The following is a 19,542-nucleotide window of genomic DNA, read 5'->3' on the forward strand; positions in this document are numbered from 1 at the left end:
AGAGAGAGGATGTACTGACCAATCAGCACCTATCTCATTTTTCAAACACAGCTTGTCACATGGCAGTCAGGAGCTGATTGGTTGGTACTTTATCTCTCTCCAAGATTTGATAAATCTCTCCCATAGTGTTTTGCCCCTAAACATGGGCTAGTGTGTTTGTTGTTGTTGTGGGTTTACAGAGCATATTTGCCCATTCACATCAGTTCCCTCCCAGTTGCACTTACTATCTACAGTATATTCCCTGCCAAATGTACATGCACATATACACACAAGGGTGTTATGCACACCAGTGCCTGCAGGAAAGTACTGGTGTCAGAACTGTTATGCACTCCAGTGCCTGCAGGAATGTACTGGTGTTTGAACTGTTATGCAAAACAAATGGACTCACAGACAGACTGGGGAATATGACATAACGTACACAGAAGGTTATAGGGTAACAAAATACACACAAAGTGAACAGAGAAGCCCAGAGGCTAAGGAACTGGGTACCTCCCTTGTATTAGAAATGCTCAGATGGGAAAAGCAAGATGTTGTGTTTTAATACGTAGAGAACCCGAAATGCTGTTGCTAAGGGCAACAGCAATACCCTAAAGGGTTGCCAACGGGTGTGGCAGTAAACTCCTTGGTCAGAGATGGAATGATAGACACAAGGAGAGTCTCCACAATCCTAATTCTCACTTGCAGTGCACAGGTTCAGCTTACTGCCACTAAACTGACCCTTGACACCTAGCACAGTGAGACAGGATTAGACAGGCAAGTCTTAGAATACAGCCGCAAACTTGCTAAGTTCACAGAGTAGTAACAGAACCCCAGCAAGCTAAACGACTGACTCCAGTCTTACTGCTAGGTCTGGATTGGCAGAGTGTAATACCAAATCCCCAGGCCTATTTGCAGTAAGCAACAAACAAATACAAAGCTACACAGTACTGGCTAACTTTCAGGAACTGACTAACCAACAAAGATTCAGCAGCATCTGCTTAAACTGAGAAGAGGCCTTATAAAGCAGGTGCTGTCCACGCCCCACTCAGACCTCACAGACTGTGAGCACAAAAACCAGCACCGGATCCCCTGCCGTGCACAGAGCCTATAACCACTGCACAGCAAAAGACCCGAACCGGAGTATCAGCTGCGCTCAGGTTACTCCGCTAGCACTTGTCTCCCGGTTGCCATGACGACGTGGCAGCACAGGGCAGGAGACCCTAACAGTACCCCCCCTCTGACGAGGGGTCAAAGAACCCCTACCACCGGGTTTATCGGGGAACTGCGAGAAGAAAGAGCGTATCAGTCTGGGGTCATGAAGATCACAACTGCGCACCCACGACCGCTCCTCCGGGCCATACCCCTTCCAGTGCACCAAAAATGACAGCCGACCCCGAACCACCTTGGAGTCAAGAATCCTTTCAACAACAAACTCCCTCTGGCCACGTATCAGAAGAGGGGAAGGTCTTCCACTGGAAGAAGGATTGCTAATCGCCCGTTTTAAAAGGGAACAATGAAATGTTTTATTGATACCCAAAGAACGGGGCAGATCTAACTGAAATGCCACCGGATTGATAACCCTAGTGATCTTATAAGGGCCGATGAACCGGGGGCCTAACTTATGAGATGGCTGTCTCAACTTCAAATTCTTGGTAGACAACCAGACGAAGTCTCCTAATTTGAAGCTGCAGGGTCTTTTCCGCTTATCAAAAACCCTTTTGGTCACTAATGACACAGACACAAGGGCTTTCTTCACTTTCCGCCAAATACCTCTAAGGACCGAAACCACAGAGGAACCACCAGGCGTGGAGTCCAGGGGGTCAAAAGAATTGGCCTTAGGATGATGCCCATACACACAAAGGAAGGGAGAGATCCCTGTAGCAGAGTGAGCCGCGTTGTTATAGGCAAACTCCGCCATGGACAGATGAGCAACCCAGTCAGTCTGACACTTGGAGACATAACACCTGAGGAACTGCTCCAAGGACTGGTTCACCCTTTCAGTCTGCCCATTAGACTGCGGATGGTAGCCTGACGACAAGCTGACAGAAATCTGGAGATCGGAACAAAATGCCCTCCAGAATTTGGCCACAAACTGAGATCCGCGGTCAGAGACCACATCAAGTGGCAACCCGTGGAGACGCACAACATGCAGCATAAATAATTCAGACAGGCGTCTTGCCGATGGCAGCCCAACCAGTGGAACGAAGTGCGCCATCTTCGAAAACCTGTCAACGACAACCCAGATGGCTGTCATCCCCGAGGATTTGGGCAAGTCCACCACAAAATCCATTGAAATGTGGGTCCATGGCTTAGATGGGATAGAGAGTGGATGTAATGGGCCAACAGGAACCCCTCTAGGAGTCTTATTTCGGGCACAGATGTCACATGCCCAAACCCACTGATCCACATCCTTAGCCACCGAGGGCCACCACACCGCCCTAGATAGCAACTCCCGAGTTCTGGCAATACCCGGGTGACCTGCCGACTTCTTGGCATGGAATTCCAGGAACACTCGCTGTCTTAACCTAGGAGGCACAAACAAAAGACCTACCGGAAGGTCTGGAGGAGCCTGCTCCTGTGCTCTAAGGACTAATGATAAGAGGTCCTGGGTAATGCCCACTTTAATACATAATGGGGAAACAATGGGCAACGGCTCCTCGGTGGTCTCCTGGATTGGAGCAAAACTCCGCGAGAGCGCATCAGCCTTGATGTTTTTTGACCCAGGGCGATATGTTTTTAAAAAATTAAAGCGAGCAAAAAACAAAGCCCATCGTGCCTGCCTGGCATTGAGACGCTTTGCTGACTCTAAATATGCCAGATTCTTATGGTCAGTGAGAATTGAGACAACAAACTTAGCCCCCTCAAGCCAGTGTCTCCACTCCTCGAGTGCATCCTTAATAGCCAACAATTCCCGGTTACCCACGTCATAATTCATCTCGACAGGCAAAAATTTACGGGAAAAGTAAGCACAGGGATGAGGGCGATTATCAGACACTCCCATCTGAGAAAGCACTGCCCCAATACCCATCTCAGAGGCATCCACCTCCACCACAAAAGGACGCTCTGGATCTGGGTGTCGCAGCACCTTGGCCGAAACAAATGCCCTTTTGAGACGGGCAAAAGCCGCTTTAGCCTCACAAGACCAGTGAGCAACATCCGCCCCTTTCTTAGTGAGTGCCACCAAGGGCGCCACTATAGACGAAAATCCAGCGATAAATCGTCTATAAAAATTCGCAAAGCCCAGGAAATGCTGAAGCGCCTTCAAACTAGTGGGCTGCACCCAATCCAGGACTGCCTGTACCTTGAAACCCTCCATTTGGAAACCTTCTGGGGAGATAATATATCCTAGAAATGCGATTTGCTGAACTTCAAATTCGCACTTCTCCAGCTTCGCCCCAAGCCGGTGGTCTCTGAGTTTCTGGAGGACTAAGTGTACATGCTTCCGATGTTCCTCCAGGGAATGGGAGAAGATTAGGATGTCATCTAAGTATACAACTAAGAATCTATCCAAATATTCCCTGAGCACATCATTCATGAAATCCTGGAAGACTGCCGGGGCATTACAGAGCCCAAAAGGCATCACCAAATATTCATAATGCCCTGAGTGGGTATTAAAGGCAGTCTTCCATTCATCCCCCTCTCTTATTCGGATTAGATTGTACGCACCGCGTAGGTCAATCTTAGAAAAAATGGTGGCAGTACGAAGCTGGTCAAACAAGACCGAAATGAGAGGCAGTGGGTATGAGTTTTTAATCGTGATACGGTTCAATTCCCTGAAGTCGATGCAGGGTCGCAACGAACCGTCCTTTTTACCCACGAAGAAGAACCCCGACCCAACTGGAGACTGTGAAGGTCTGATAAATCCCTTAGCCAAGTTCTCCTGAATGTACTCTGCCATAGCCTGAGTCTCAGGACGTGACAGGGAGTACAACCTGCTCTTGGGAAGCTTAGCATTTGGCAACAAATCAATGGCACAGTCATAGGGGCGATGGGGAGGTAGTACCTCTGCAACTTTTTTGGAGAATACGTCCGCAAAATCTGCATAACACCCTGGCAAACTTAGCTGCGAGAGCCTGACTGGAAGGCTCAAGCAACTCCTGAAACAATCAGTACCCCAACTAAGAATCTCCCCAGAGACCCAGACAAATTGAGGATTGTGGGCCCTTAACCAGGGTAACCCCAACACCAATGGGGCAAAAGTACAGACAGTCACATAAAAGGACAATTTTTCAGAGTGTGTGGCTCCAATAAACAAAGAAATCTGGCTAGTGCAAGAGGTAATTTTACCTTGGGATAATGGTTCCCCGTTTAACCCACAAATCTCAATTTCCGATGCCAAGGGTACTAAGGGAACAGAGTGTTTCAGGGCGAATTGGCGGTCCATAAAAACCCCGTCGGCCCCACTGTCCACAAAGGCCTCAGTCTTGACAGTTTGACCGAGGATCTTCAAGGTCACCGGAATGATAAAAGTCTTCTTGGGAAATTCTGACTTCTGGCCTGACAGGATATTTCCCATCACCCTCAGGCCCTGAAGTTTTCCGGCTTTTCTGGGTATGATACTACCACATGACCTTTATTCCCACAGTACAAACACAACCCCTGCTGTCTCCTCCGCGTCTTCTCACGCGAGGAGAGGCGGGTAGCCCCAATCTGCATAGGCTCCTCGGAAAATTCCTCAGAGTCTGAGGTTCCCTTGGGAAGGAAGGAAATCTCAGTCTCCCTTTCAAGCCTACGCTCTCTCAGCCGTCTATCCACCCGAATGGATAACTGCATGAGCTGATCCAAGCTATCAGGCAAGGGATATTGTACCAGTTGGTCCTTTATCTGGTTAGAAAGACCTCTTCGGTACTGGTGTCTCAGGGCTGGGTCATTCCACTGGGTATCATGGGCCAACCTCCGAAACTCCGTACAGTAAACCTCAACTGGCCTTCGCCCTTGCTTAAGGATCGAAATCTGAGCCTCGGCTGAGGCTGTCTTGTCAGGGTCATCATACAACATGCCCAGTGCCGTAAAAAAAGCATCAACACTTTTAAGCGACGGACAGTCAGGCTGCAACCCATATGCCCAGACCTGTGGGTCTCCTTGTAGCAAGGAAATCACTATGCCCACCCGCTGAATCTCCGACCCAGAAGACTGAGGCCTAAGCCGGAAGTATAGCTTGCAGCTCTCCTTGAAACAAAAGAACTGCGAGCGATCTCCAGAAAAACGATCCGGGAGATTTACTTTCGGCTCCTTAACCCCTGCAGGTGCTGCTGCTGCGGGAGCTCCGCCAGCAGCCTGGGAGGTGTGCATTTTAATGGACAAATCATTAAATTGTCGAGTCAGGACCTGCACCTGATCGACCAGCTGTTGCAACGTATTTTGAGGGGTATGCTCCATATTCCCACAAAATTTCAACAGGAGTATTAGGCTGCTGAATATGTTATGCACACCAGTGCCTGCAGGAAAGTACTGGTGTCAGAACTGTTGTGCACTCCAGTGCCTGCAGGAATGCACTGGTGTCTGAACTGTTATGCAAAACAAATGGACTCACAGACAGACTGGGGAATATGACATAACGTACACAGAAGGTGATAGGGTAACAAAATACACACAAAGTGAACAGAGAAGCCCAGAGGCTAAGGAACTGGGTATCTCCCTTGTATTAGAAATGCTCAGATGGGAAAAGCAAGATGTTGTGTTTTAATACGTAGAGAACCCGAAATGCTGTTGCTAAGGGCAACAGCAAAACCCTAAAGGGTTGCCAACGGGTGTGGCAGTAAACTCCTTGGTCAGAGATGGAATGATAGACACAAGGAGAATCTCCACAATCCTAATTCTCACTTGCAGTGCACAGGTTCAGCTTACTGCCACTAAACTGACCCCTGACACCTAGCACAGTGAGACAGGATTAGACAGGCAAGTCTTAGAATACAGCCGCAAACTTGCTAAGTTCACAGAGTAGTAACAGAACCCCAGCAAGCTAAACGACTGATTCCAGTCTTACTGCTAGGTCTGGATTGGCAGAGTGTAATACCAAATCCTCAGGCCTATTTGCAGTAAGCAACAAACAAATACAAAGCTACACAGTACTGGCTAACTTTCAGGAACTGACTAACCAACAAAGATTCAGCAGCATCTGCTTAAACTGAGAAGAGGCCTTATAAAGCAGGTGCTGTCCACGCCCCACTCAGACCTCACAGACTGTGAGCACAAAAACCAGCACCGGATCCCCTGCCGTGCACAGAGCCTATAACCACTGCACAGCAAAAGACCCGAACCGGAGTATCAGCTGCGCTCAGGTTACTCCGCGAGCACTTGTCTCCCGGTTGCCATGACGACGTGGCAGCACAGGGCAGGAGACCCTAACAAAGGGTTCATTTTTGTCAAGAGGCATTTAACTTTCCAGTATGTTTTTGGATTGTGTGACGTAACTGGAGTACCCAAGCAATGGGAGAATATACAAACTCCACACAGTTAGGCTGAGAGGCAGTACTGCTTACCATTATACCAGCCATGCTGCCCCAATGTAATGTACATTTCCTGTAATGCAGAAGAAGTGATTACTGCATAGACATTCTAGACTTGTGAAATCAGAGAATGTAAAAATGAGCATTAACATTGCAAGATAAACTAGCACTTGAAAATGTATAAAATATGTCCCAACACGTTTGCAGGAAACACTCTTGATTAAAAACTAATTTTACTTTACAGCCTACATTATATTTATTATAATGGTTTTGTATTAACAGTAACTGAAGTGTTTTAGCTGTGATAATGCCATTGTGATATTTATTGATTATTAGTTTTGTTACCACATTAGCCTACATAGTAAACGGACACACTAAATTGCCAAGACATCTTCCTGCTGTAAGACCAAATCAATGTATAATTATTTTTCCATTCACGGTGTTCTCATCTTTCTTTTTAAATGTTTAAAGTTTGAAATCACTGTTTATTTTTCTGTGTCTTGCTTACCCAGAAAACCGTGGACTGCATGACAACCATGTCTGTGCCTTCCACCCTAATTAAATGCCTGTACCTGTTTTTTGACCTCCCGCACGTGCCTGAGGTGCCTGGAGGAGCTGAGAATGAACTGCCATTGGCAGAGCGGAGAACATTACTTCAGAAAGTCTTTGTTCAGGTAAACTCTACTTGCCAGGAAAACCTGACTGTACTTCCAGCTGAGTTCAGTGGTAACCCTGTTAATCAGTGTATCAATATGGATACATAGGGCAGTATTCAATTGAAGTTGGAACTGTCGTCTAGTCTAGTAATTTTTTAAAGTCGGATTGACATTTTCGAAAACGGCCAAAACTTGACGGATTTGGCCTCAAATTGAATACTGAGCTGTCAGATTCTTTCCATTCGAAAGGATTCGACATCAATTGTATACTGCCCATAGGGCAGTATTCAATGTCGGATCCTTTGCAATGCATTGACGTTGTCGGAAACGGCCACAACCTGTCGGACTTGGCCTCAAATTGAATACTGAACTGTGTAGGGCAGTGTTCAATTGATGTCGGATCCTTTCCAACGGAAAGGATCCCACAGTTCAGAATTCAATTTGAGGCCAAATCCGACAGAGTTTGGCCGTTTTCGACAATGTTAATCCAACTTTAAAAAAAGTCGGATTGACATTGTCGAAAACGGGACTAAAACCTGTCTGATTTAGCCGCAAATCCGACAAAACACGTAGATCCACAGCTAATACGCCAATCCACGTGTTTTCCGACAAGTCGGAAAAACGGCAGCCCCATTGAATAGGTCGAATCAGGATTCGACCTGAAAAAGTCGGAAACTGCCGTCTTTCTGACTAGACGGCAGCTCCGACTTCAATTGAATACTGCCCTTTGAGTGGAAACCTCATTTAGTTTGTAAACTTTTCCAATATTGAGTAGAATTTGCTAAAATAATTTCTAGTATTCTACAGCAGGCCTGGGCAATTAACATGGGCAAGCATGCTGGAAGCTTCTAGTTTCACAACACTTGTACATAAGGCCAGTTTAACCTTTTTATTCTTTGGTTTACTAGGCTTATATGTTTATCTTTTCAAGACAAGTATGAATATTTTTATAATTGTGCTTAATTAAAATAGTTAAATCTTTAATATATCAAAGCTGAGAAAGCTTCTTGCTGGAATACATTTTGCAAACCGTAAGGTATAGTTTTGGAGGAATAATGGCCTAAGGCTATTTATAATAGTTTTGCTTGGCCTTCTTTATTCCAGTGAAGGGAAATGTTAATGCCACAGCACACAATGATATTCTAGAATTATGTCGCATAGATGCACTGCTGTAGATCGACTCTGTCTGAGATTCCTGTGGACAAGTGTCCAGAGGCTGTCTAATCCCTAAATGGTGGTGTCCAGGAATAGCACAGCAGATGGGTTGCAGTGTCGGTGAAGATTGACAGTGACGTCACTAGCACTGTGAGAGCTCCTTCCACCCGCAAACGTGAGGTGAATGGCAAGTAAGACTTCAGAAGGTCACTAAGGCTGGCATATGAAGTTGGCATGATGGTGTTGAGACTGCATTTGAAAGGGACCGGGCAGGTGGCTCTGATGGTATATGGAGTGGCCATTAGTGGCTTCTAAGGCTTGTATATCAAGCGGGCTCTAATGCTGGCATTATAAGGGTACATTTTAAGGGGGTTCTGAGGCTATCATTTTAAGGTGGCTCTGTGGCCGGCATATGGAAAGGGCAGGACGGGGCTTTGAGGCTGGCATATTAAGGGGACATAAAAGGGGCTGTGACTAGCACATATGACGCTCATGTGTGAACAATGTTTCTTGTCTCCACAATGACACAGTTCACAAGCACTTGCCTGGCTGGACAGCTTTACTAGCATGATCCGGAATGTTAATTCAGAATTGGCTGCAGCTAAAAGGGAGAGACAGGTGTTGAAACATTATATTGATTCTGTGGCCAAGGCAGCAGATTCCAAGACGGTTTCTCAGCCCCATCTAGGGGTTTCACATAAACGCTCATTGCCACAGGTGCTCCAGTCTGATTCTGATCAGCCTAATGTACATAATGATGATTATATGGATGAGGACAGCTTTCTGTCTTCAGGGGTGGAGGCCATCATCTTCGCTGTGAGAGAGGCCCTTCACATACCAGATCAGGAGTCAGAGCCAGACGAGGAGTTGTATTTTAACGTTAGACCAAAGGCCTCAGTGACTTGTGTCTAAAGAGTTAAACTCCTTGGCCAGGGAGGCATGGTTAAACCCTGATAAAAAATGTAAATTTCTCTAACGTCCTAAGTGGATGCTGGGGACTCCGTCAGGACCATGGGGAATAGCGGCTCCGCAGGAGACAGGGCACAAAAATAAAGCTTTAGGATCAGGTGGTGTGCACTGGCTCCTCCCCCTATGACCCTCCTCCAAGCCTCAGTTAGGTTTTTGTGCCCGTCCGAGCAGGGTGCAATCTAGGTGGCTCTCTTAAAGAGCTGCTTAGAAAAAGTTTTTTAGGTTTTTTATTTTCAGTGAGTCCTGCTGGCAACAGGCTCACTGCATCGAGGGACTTAGGGGAGAGAATTTCAACTCACCTGCGTGCAGGATGGATTGGATTCTTAGGCTACTGGACACCATTAGCTCCAGAGGGAGTCGGAACACAGGTCTCGCCCTGGGGTTCGTCCCGGAGCCGCGCCGCCGACCCCCCTTACAGATGCTGAAGATTGAAGGTCCGGAATCAGGCGGCAGAAGGCTTTTCAGTCTTCATGAAGGTAGCGCACAGCACTGCAGCTGTGCGCCATTGTTGTCACACACTTCACACCAAGCGGTCACGGAGGGTGCAGGGCGCTGCTGGGGGCGCCCTGGGCAGCAATATTTTATTACCTTAAGGCAAAAGAATACATCACATATAGCCATTAAGGCTATATGTATGTATTTAACCCATGCCACTTATCTAAATCCACGGGAGGAAAGCCCGCCGAAATAGGGGGCGGGGCTTATTCTCCTCAGCACACAGCGCCATTTTCCTGCTCCGCTCCGCTGTGAGGAAGGCTCCCAGGACTCTCCCCTGCACTGCACTACAGAAACAGGGTAAAACAGAGAGGGGGGGCATTTTTTTTTGGCGATATACTGGATATATTTAAGCTGCTATAAGGAACAACACTTATATAAGGTTGTTCCCATATATATTATAACGCTTGGGTGTGTGCTGGCAAACTCTCCCTCTGTCTCCCCAAAGGGCTAGTGGGGTCCTGTCTTCGATAAGAGCATTCCCTGTGTGTCTGCTGTGTGTCGGTACGTGTGTGTCGACATGTATGAGGACGATGTTGGCGTGGAGGCAGAGCAATTGCCGATAATGGATGTCACCCCCCAGGGAGTCGACACCGGAATGGATGGCTTTGTTTATGGAATTACGTGATAATGTCAGCACATTACAAAAATCAGTTGACGACATGAGACGGCCGGCAAACCAGTTAGTACCTGCCCAGGCATCTCAGACACCGTCAGGGGCTGTAAAGCGCCCTTTACCTCAGTCGGTCGACACAGACTCAGACACAGACACTGAATCTAGTGTCGACGGTGATGAAACAAACGTATTTTCAAGTAGGGCCACACGTTATATGATCACGGCAATGAAGGAGGCTTTGCATATCTCTGATGCTGCAAGTACCACAAAAAGGGGTATTATGTGGGGGGTGAAAAAACTACCTGTAGTTTTTCCTGAATCAGAGGAATTAAATGATGTATGTGATGAAGCGTGGTTTAACCCAGATAGAAAAATGCTAATTTCAAAAAAGTTATTAGCATTATACCCTTTCCCGCCAGAGGTTAGGGCGCGCTGGGAAACACCCTCTAGGGTGGATAAGGCGCTCACACGCTTATCAAAACAAGTGGCGTTACCGTCTCCGGATACGGCCGCCCTCAAGGATCCAGCAGATAGGAGACTGGAAACTACCCTAAAAAGTATATACACACATACTGGTGTTATACTGCGACCGGCCATCGCCTCAGCCTGGATGTGCAGTGCTGGGGTCGTCTGGTTGGATTCCCTGACTGAAAATATTGATACCCTGGATAGGGACAGTATTTTATTGACTATAGAGCAATTAAAGGATGCTTTCCTTTATATGCGAGATGCGCAGAGAGATATTTGCACTCTGGCATCGAGAGTAAATGCGATGTCCATATCTGCCAGAAGGAGTTTATGGACGCGACAGTGGTCAGGTGATGCGGATTCCAAACGACATATGGAAGTATTGCCGTATAAAGGGGAGGAATTATTTGGCGTCGGTCTATCGGATCTGGTGGCCACGGCAACTGCCGGAAAATCCACCTTTTTACCTCAGACCCCCTCCCAACAGAAAAAGACACCGTCTTTTCAGCCGCAGTCCTTTCGGTCCTATAAGAACAAGCGGACAAAAGGACAGTCATATCTGCCTAGGGGCAGAGGAAGGGGTAAGAGAGGGCAGCAAGCAGCCCCTGCCCAGGAACAGAAGCCCTCCCAGGGTTCTGCAAAGCCCTCAGCATGACGCTGGGGCCTTACAAGCGGACTCAGGAACGGTGGGGGGTCGACTCAAGAATTTCAGCGCACAGTGGGCTTGCTCACAGGTGGACCCCTGGATTCTGCAGGTAGTATCTCAGGGTTACAGGTTGGAATTCGAGAAGTCTCCCCCTCGCCGGTTCCTAAAGTCTGCTTTGCCAACGTCTCCCTCAGACAGGGAGACGGTATTGGAAGCCATTCACAAGCTGTTTGCTCAGCAGGTGATAGTCAAGGTACCCCTCCTACAACAGGGAAAGGGGTATTACTCCACGCTATTTGTGGTACCGAAGCCGGACGGCTCGGTAAGACCTATTCTAAATCTGAAATCTTTGAACCTGTACATACAAAAATTCAAGTTCAAGATGGAGTCACTCAGAGCAGTGATAGCGAATCTGGAAGAAGGGGACTTTATGGTGTCCCTGGACATAAAGGATGCTTACCTGCATGTCCCAATTTGCCCTTCACATCAAGGGTACCTCAGGTTCGTGGTGCAAAACTGTCATTATCAGTTTCAGACGCTGCCGTTTGGATTGTCCACGGCACCTCGGGTCTTTACCAAGGTAATGGCCGAAATGATGATTCTTCTGCGAAGAAGAGGCGTATTAATTATCCCTTACTTGGACGATCTACTGATAAGGGCAAGGTCCAGAGAACAGCTGGAGGACGGAGTAGCACTAACCCAAGTAGTGCTGCAACAACACGGGTGGATTCTGAATTTTCCAAAATCTCAGTTGACCCCGACAACACGTCTGCTGTTCCTGGGAATGATTCTGGACACGGTTCAGAAAAAGGTGTTTCTTCCGGAGGAGAAAGCCAGGGAGTTATCCGAACTTGTCAGGAACCTCCTAAAACCAGGGACAGTGTCTGTACATCAATGCACAAGAGTCCTGGGAAAGATGGTGGCTTCTTACGAAGCGATTCCATTCGGCAGATTCCACGCACTAATTTTTCAGTGGGATCTGCTGGACAAATGGTCCGGATCGCATCTGCAGATGCATCAGCGGATAACCTTATCGCCACGGACAAGGGTGTCTCTTCTGTGGTGGTTGCAGAGTGCTCATCTGTTAGAGGGCCGCAGATTCGGCATACAGGACTGGGTCCTGGTGACCACGGATGCCAGTCTGAGAGGCTGGGGAGCGGTCACACAAGGAAGAAACTTCCAGGGAGTATGGTCAAGCCTGGAGATGTCTCTTCACATAAATATACTGGAGCTAAGAGCGATTTACAATGCTCTAAGTCTGGCAAAACCCCTGCTTCAGGGTCAGCCGGTGTTGATCCAGTCGGACAACATCACGGCAGTCGCCCACGTAAACAGACAGGGCGGCACAAGAAGCAGGACAGCAATGGCAGAAGCTGCAAGGATTCTTCGCTGGGCGGAAGATCATGTGATAGCACTGTCAGCAGTATTCATTCCGGGAGTGGATAACTGGGAAGCAGACTTCCTCAGCAGACACGATCTACACCCGGGAGAGTGGGGACTTCATCCAGAAGTCTTCCACATGATTGTGAACCATTGGGAAAAACCAATGGTGGATATGATGGCGTCCCGCCTCAACAAAAAACTGGACAGGTCAGGTCAAGAGATCCTCAGGCAATAGCTGTGGACGCTCTGGTAACACCGTGGGTGTTCCAGTCAGTGTATGTGTTCCCTCCTCTGCCTCTCATACCAAAAGTACTGAGAATTATACGGCAGAAGGGAGTAAGAACGATACTAGTGGCTCCGGATTGGCCAAGAAGAACTTGGTACCCGGAACTTCAAGAGATGCTCACAGAGGATCCGTGGCCTCTACCTCTAAGACGGGACCTGCTTCAGCAGGGACCGTGTCTATTCCAAGACTTACCGCGGCTGCGTTTGACGGCATGGCGGTTGAACGCCGAATTCTAAAGGAAAAAGGCATTCCGGAAGAGGTCATTCCTACACTGGTAAAAGCCAGGAAGGAGGTGACTGCACAACATTATCACCGCATTTGGAGAAAATATGTTGCGTGGTGTGAGGCCAGGAAGGCCCCCACGGAGGAATTTCAACTGGGTCGATTCCTACATTTCCTGCAAACAGGATTGTCTATGGGCCTCAAATTGGGGTCCATTAAGGTTCAAATTTCGGCCCTGTCGATTTTCTTCCAGAAAGAATTGTCTTCAGTTCCTGAAGTCCAGACTTTTGTAAAAGGAGTACTACATATACAGCCCCCGGTTGTGCCCCCAGTGGCACCGTGGGATCTTAATGTAGTCTTGGATTTTCTCAAATCCCATTGGTTTGAGCCGCTCAAATCGGTGGAGCTGAATTATCTCACATGGAAAGTAACCATGCTACTGGCCCTGGCTTCAGCCAGGAGAGTATCAGAATTGGCGGCTTTATCATATAAGAGCCCATATCTGATTTTCCATACGGACAGGGCAGAACTGCGGACGCGTCCTCATTTTCTGCCTAAGGTGGTGTCAGCGTTTCACCTGAACCAGCCTATTGTGGTGCCTGCGGCTACTAACGAGTTGGAGGATTCCAAGTTGTTGGACGTGGTCCGGGCATTGAAAATATATATTTCAAGAACGGCGGGAGTCAGAAAGTCTGACTCACTGCTTATATTGTATGCACCCAACAAGATGGGTGCTCCTGCTTCTAAGCAGACGATTGCTCGTTGGATTTGTAGCACAATTCAACTTGCACATTCTGTGGCAGGCTTGCCACAACCTAAATCTGTCAAGGCCCATTCCACAAGGAAAGTGGGCTCATCCTGGGCGGCTGCCCGGGGAGTCTCGGCATTACAACTCTGCCGAGCTGCTACTTGGTCAGGGGCAAATACGTTTGCAAAATTCTACAAATTTGATACCCTGGCTGAGGAGGACCTTGAGTTCTCTCATTCGGTGCTGCAGAGTCATCCGCACTCTCCCGCCCGTTTGGGAGCTTTGGTATAATCCCCATGGTCCTGACGGAGTCCCCAGCATCCACTTAGGACGTTAGAGAAAATAAGAATTTACTTACCGATAATTCTATTTCTCGTAGTCCGTAGTGGATGCTGGGCGCCCATCCCAAGTGCGGATTGTCTGCAATACTTGTACATAGTTATTGTTACAAAAAAATCGGGTTGTTATTTGTTGTGAGCCGTCTGTTCAGAGGCTCCTACGTTTGTCATACTGTTAACTGGGTTCAGATCACAAGTTATACGGTGTGATTGGTGTGGCTGGTATGAGTCTTACCCGGGGTTCAATATCCTTCCTTATTGTGTACGCTCGTCCGGGCACAGTATCCTAACTGAGGCTTGGAGGAGGGTCATAGGGGGAGGAGCCAGTACACACCACCTGATCCTAAAGCTTTATTTTTGTGCCCTGTCTCCTGCGGAGCCGCTATTCCCCATGGTCCTGACGGAGTCCCCAGCATCCACTACGGACTACGAGAAATAGAATTATCGGTAAGTAAATTCTTATTTTCCTCAAAGGTTTTTAACTACTTTTCCCTTCTCCGATGAGGACAGGAAGGTATGGGAAATCCACCTGTCAGTCGATACGTCTGTGTCCAGACTCTCTAAGAATTTGGTACTGTCGGTGCCAGGGGCTATATTCCTAAAAGAGCCAGCTGACCGTAAGATTGAGACGATGCTCCAGGCAGTCTATATGGTGGCAGGCGCTGCTTAACGCCCTACAATTGTTTGTATTTCCAGGGCGGTAGTCAGGTGGTCTGATCACGTTATCGACGGTTTGGACACTGCCCCGCGATGAGGTAGTTACTCTTCTGCAACATATACAGGATGCTGCAAATTTTATAAGTGAGGCTATTTAAGAGTTGTGTAAGATTAATGGCCGCGCTACGGCTATGGCTGTTCCAGCGCGCAGAGCTCTGTGGTTGCGTCCGTGGCTAATGGACGCTGATTCCAAGAACGGTGTGGAAAATCTTCCCTTTACAGGTGATACTTTGTTTGGAGACAAATTAAATAAATGGATCTCCACAACAACGGGGGGTAAGTCTACCTATCTGCTGTTGGCTGCGCTGCCTGCTAGATGTCCTTGCATAGGACCCTCCTTGCAGTCTTTTCGTGTGGCAAGGTTCAGAGGCAGGGACCAAGGGGGCCTCCACCACTTCCAGAGGATCTCGTGGTAAGTCCCGTAAACCTGCACCTGCTTTCTCCCTGGACCAGACCACCGAATCCCCTGCCGCAAAGCTTTTCACGTGACGGTTGGCCCCACCAGTGACAAGGCGATTTTCAGGTAGGTGCTCGCCTTCAACACTTTGCTCACGTGTGGGCAGAGTCCTGCCGGGATCTTTGGATGTGGGACCTCATTTCCCAAGGACACCGGCTGGAATTTCAAATGCTTCTTCCTCACAGATTTTTCAGGTCTGGCTTGCCAGCTTTACCCGCAGCAAAAGATACCTTGCAAGAGGCTTTTTAAAAACTTTTGCAAACTGGGGTGGTGGCTCCAGTACCCCCTCCGTTACGCAACAGGGGTTTTTACTCCAGTCTTTTTGTCGTTCCCAAGCCAGACGGTTTGGTGCCCATCTTGAACCTGAAGTCACTAAACCCGTATCTGCGGGTGTTCAAATTCAAGATGAAGTCCCTGTGAGTGGTGGTGTCCGCTCGGGAGGAGGGGGAGTTTCTGGTGTCTCTGGACATCAAGAATGCTTACCTGCACATTCCCATGTGGCCCCCACATCAGGCTTACCTCAGGTTCGCCATATTGGAAGACCATTTCCAGTTTCAGGCCTACAGGATTATACACAGTTCCGAGGGTCTTCAACAAGGTCATGGCGGAAATGATGCTGCAACTGCGCATGATGGGAATAAACATATTCCCATACTTGGACGATCTCCTGATAAAGGCTGTGTCCAGAGAGAGTCTGTTGCACAGCATCTGACGAGTCGCCTACTTATGGATCATGGGTGGATCCTAAATTTTCAGAAATCTCACCTTGAACCAACCCAGCGTCTTCAGTTCCTGGGAATGATACTGGATACAGTGTCTCAGAAGGTGTTTCTCCCGATGGAAATGGCCTTGACTATTAGGCTATGGTTCACACGGTGCTCAGTCGTCGCAGGGTATCCATACATCTTTGCATCCGAGTACTGGGCAAGATGGTGGCTGCTTACGAGGCAGTCCAATTTGCCAGATTTCATACCCGACCTTTTCCGCTGGATCTGCTGGACAAATGGTCGGGGTCTCACCTTCACATGCATCAGGAAGTGACCTTATCTCCGAGAGCCCGGATTTCTCTATTATGGTGGCTACAAGTTCCTCACCTAGTAGAAGGCAGGAGATGACAGATGCCAGCCTCCGAGGTTGGGGGGCTGTGACCCAAGGGGCCTAGTTCCAGGGGATATGGTTGAGACAGGAAGCTACTCTGCCGATAAACATCCTGGAACTCAGGGCAATTTACAATGCTCTTCTGCAGGCTTCTCATCTCCTGAAGGATCAGGCGATCCAGGTTCAGTCGGACAATGCCACGGTGGTATCATACATAAACCGACAAGGGGGAACAAGGAGCAGAGCAGCGATGCGAGAAGTCTCAAAAATTCTTCTCTGGGCAGAGGCCAACGCAAGGTCCATCTCAGCCATATTCATTGCAGGAGTGGACAACTGGGAAACGGACTTCCTCAGCACGCACGACCTCCATCCGGGGTAATAGGGCCTACATCCCCAGGTGTTTCAGCAGTTAATTCACCAATATGGCTGTCCACAGATCGATCTGATGGCTTCTCGACTCAACAAGAAGCTATACCGTTACTGTTACAGAACGAGGGATTCGCAGGCTGTAGCTGTGGATGCGCTGACGACACCACGGATGTACCAGTTTATGTACCTGTTTCCTCTTCTACCGCTAATCCCAAGGGTGCTAAAAAGGCTAAGAAGGGAAAGCATTCAGGCAATTCTAATTACCCCTGGTTGGCATCGACGGGCGTGGTACTCGGACCTCCTGGAAATGTCTCTGGAGGATCCCTGGCCTCTGCCGCTCCAAGATGATCTTCTTCAACAAGGTCCGTTCATCTATCCAGACTTACAGTGGCTACGTTTGACGGCTTGGAAGTTGAGAGGAAAATTCTAGCAAGAAAGGTCTTCCCTCCCGCGTTATTTCCACCATGGTCCAGGCCAAAAGATGGTTACGTCAAGACATTATCATCGTATCTGGAAAAAGTATGTTTCCTGGTGTGAAAGTAAAAGGTTTCTCCCGTGGAATTTAGAATTGGTCGCTTTCTATTTTTCCTGAAAGCGGGAGTGGATATGGACCTATGTTTAGGTTCCATCAAAGTCAAGATTTCGGCGCTCTCTATTTTATTCCAGAAACAACTTGCCAAGTACAGATTTTCCTTAAAGGTGTTCTCCATATGCAACCTCCCTTTGTACCTCCCACAGCTCTGTGGGACCTCAATGTGGTTCTGTACTTCCTCCAGTCAGATTAGTTTGAACCCTTACGTAGGGTGGAGTTTAAATTTCTTGCCTGGAAGACGGTGATGTTATTGGCATTAGCTTCTGCCAGGCATGTTTCTGAATTAGGGGCCTTATCCTGTAAGAGCCCGTATTTGATTTTTCTTGAAGACAGGGTAGAACTGAGGACCCGTCCTCCGTTTCTGCCGAAAGTGGTGTCAGCCTTTCATGTGAATCAACCTATTGTGGTTCCAGTGTCTGACTCTTCCGTTGGATGTGGTCAGGGCTCTCAAGATTTATGTCAAAAGGACGGCCCATCATCGGAAGTCTGGCTCGCTGTTTGTCCTTTATGATGCCTCCAAGATTGGTCGGCCAGCTTCTAAGCAGTCTATTGCTCGTTGGCTCAGGTTGACCATTCAACAGGCCTATACTTCGGCGGCGCTGCCGTTGCCGAACTCTATTCAGGCCTGCTCGAAGAGGTTGGTGGGGTCTTCCTGGGCGGCTGCCCGTGGTGTTTCAGCCCTTCATTTGTGCCGAACTGCAACTTGGTCTGATTCGAACACGTTTGTTAAATTCTGTAGGATCGATACCTTGTCCAAGGATGACCTACAGTTTGGTCAGGCGGTTTTGCAGGGGTCTTAGCACTCTCCCACCCGTTTGGGAGCTTTGGGACGTCCCCATGTACTAAAGTACAAGACCCCAGTATCCACTAGGACGTAAGAGAAAATAGGAATTTAATATCTACCGGTAATTCCTTTTCTCCTAGTCCGTAATGGATACTGGGTGCCCGCCTCAGTGCTTCGTTCCTGCTTACCTGTGTAAGTATTGGGTTGGACCGGCGTTGCGGTCCCATTATGTTGTTGCGATAGCTGTGCTATCCTGGTTAGGTTGGTGTTGCTATCCTCTGTTCTGGTTAGCGCCCTCCTTTCGTTTATGGTTGTTTGTTGCCTCACCGCTGTTGTAAAGTTTCTTCTCTCATATTATGACCTTCTCCTTGGGCACAGTTTTCCTAAACTGAGTCTGGTAGGAGGGGCATAGAGGGGAAGAGCCAGCACACGCATACACACACTAAAGGTTTTTAAAGTGCCAGGCTCCAGTGGACCCGATCTATACCCCATGGTACTAAAGTACAAGACCCCAGTATCCACTACGGACTAGGAGAAAAGGAATTACCGGTAGGTATTACATTTCTATTTTAAGTCTATTGTTTTCTAAATTTAACCCCTCTCAATGGAAAACAAAGTATAGACTAGTGTGGAAACAAAGACTAGATGGGGAAACATCTTAACAGTTGTTCCATATTAGCTATGCACTGTGGAGGGGTTTATCACTAGTACAGACTTATTTCTGCACAATTTAAACACAATAGTTTAACTGGAATACGTGCTATAATGGAAACCAGGTTCTGTGGAAGAAACAATCCAAGTGGCAATAATGCATTATTGTCGATAACCGTTTCTTTAGGAAGCTGGCTATCCCATTTAAATAGCTGTTTATTTACTGTATTATCCTTATTAAGGTGAACATACATGTGAGAGCACCGATTACTAATGTACTAGCTAGAAAATCCAACTTTTTACTGCAAATGCATTTTATTTTTATTTTTTTGTAGAATCTTATGCAACAATTGACCTCAAAACAAAGTTATATATCTGATCTACCACATTCAAAATAGACATACATGTCCCTTTTGGGGAATTATTTTCAATCTTCTCTTGAACTTTCAGTGTAGAATCGTGGT

The 19,542-nt window shown here is 47.8% G+C and overlaps 1 protein-coding gene across 9 annotated transcripts in view; it reads left to right on the forward strand.

Annotated features, from left to right (window-relative positions):
• WDFY3 (WD repeat and FYVE domain containing 3) overlaps positions 1-19,542 on the forward strand; it is a 462,687-nt gene that overhangs the window by 187,624 nt on the left and 255,521 nt on the right. For all 9 annotated transcript variants that reach the window (XM_063919895.1, XM_063919894.1, XM_063919893.1 and 6 more), the window contains one exon: positions 6,941-7,102. In XM_063919895.1, coding sequence (XP_063775965.1) covers positions 6,941-7,102 — 162 coding nt within the window. The remainder of the gene's footprint in view (positions 1-6,940; positions 7,103-19,542) is intronic.

The sequence above is a fragment of the Pseudophryne corroboree genome, chromosome 1, assembly GCF_028390025.1.
Source record: "Pseudophryne corroboree isolate aPseCor3 chromosome 1, aPseCor3.hap2, whole genome shotgun sequence".
Classification (NCBI taxonomy): Eukaryota; Metazoa; Chordata; class Amphibia; order Anura; family Myobatrachidae; genus Pseudophryne; species Pseudophryne corroboree.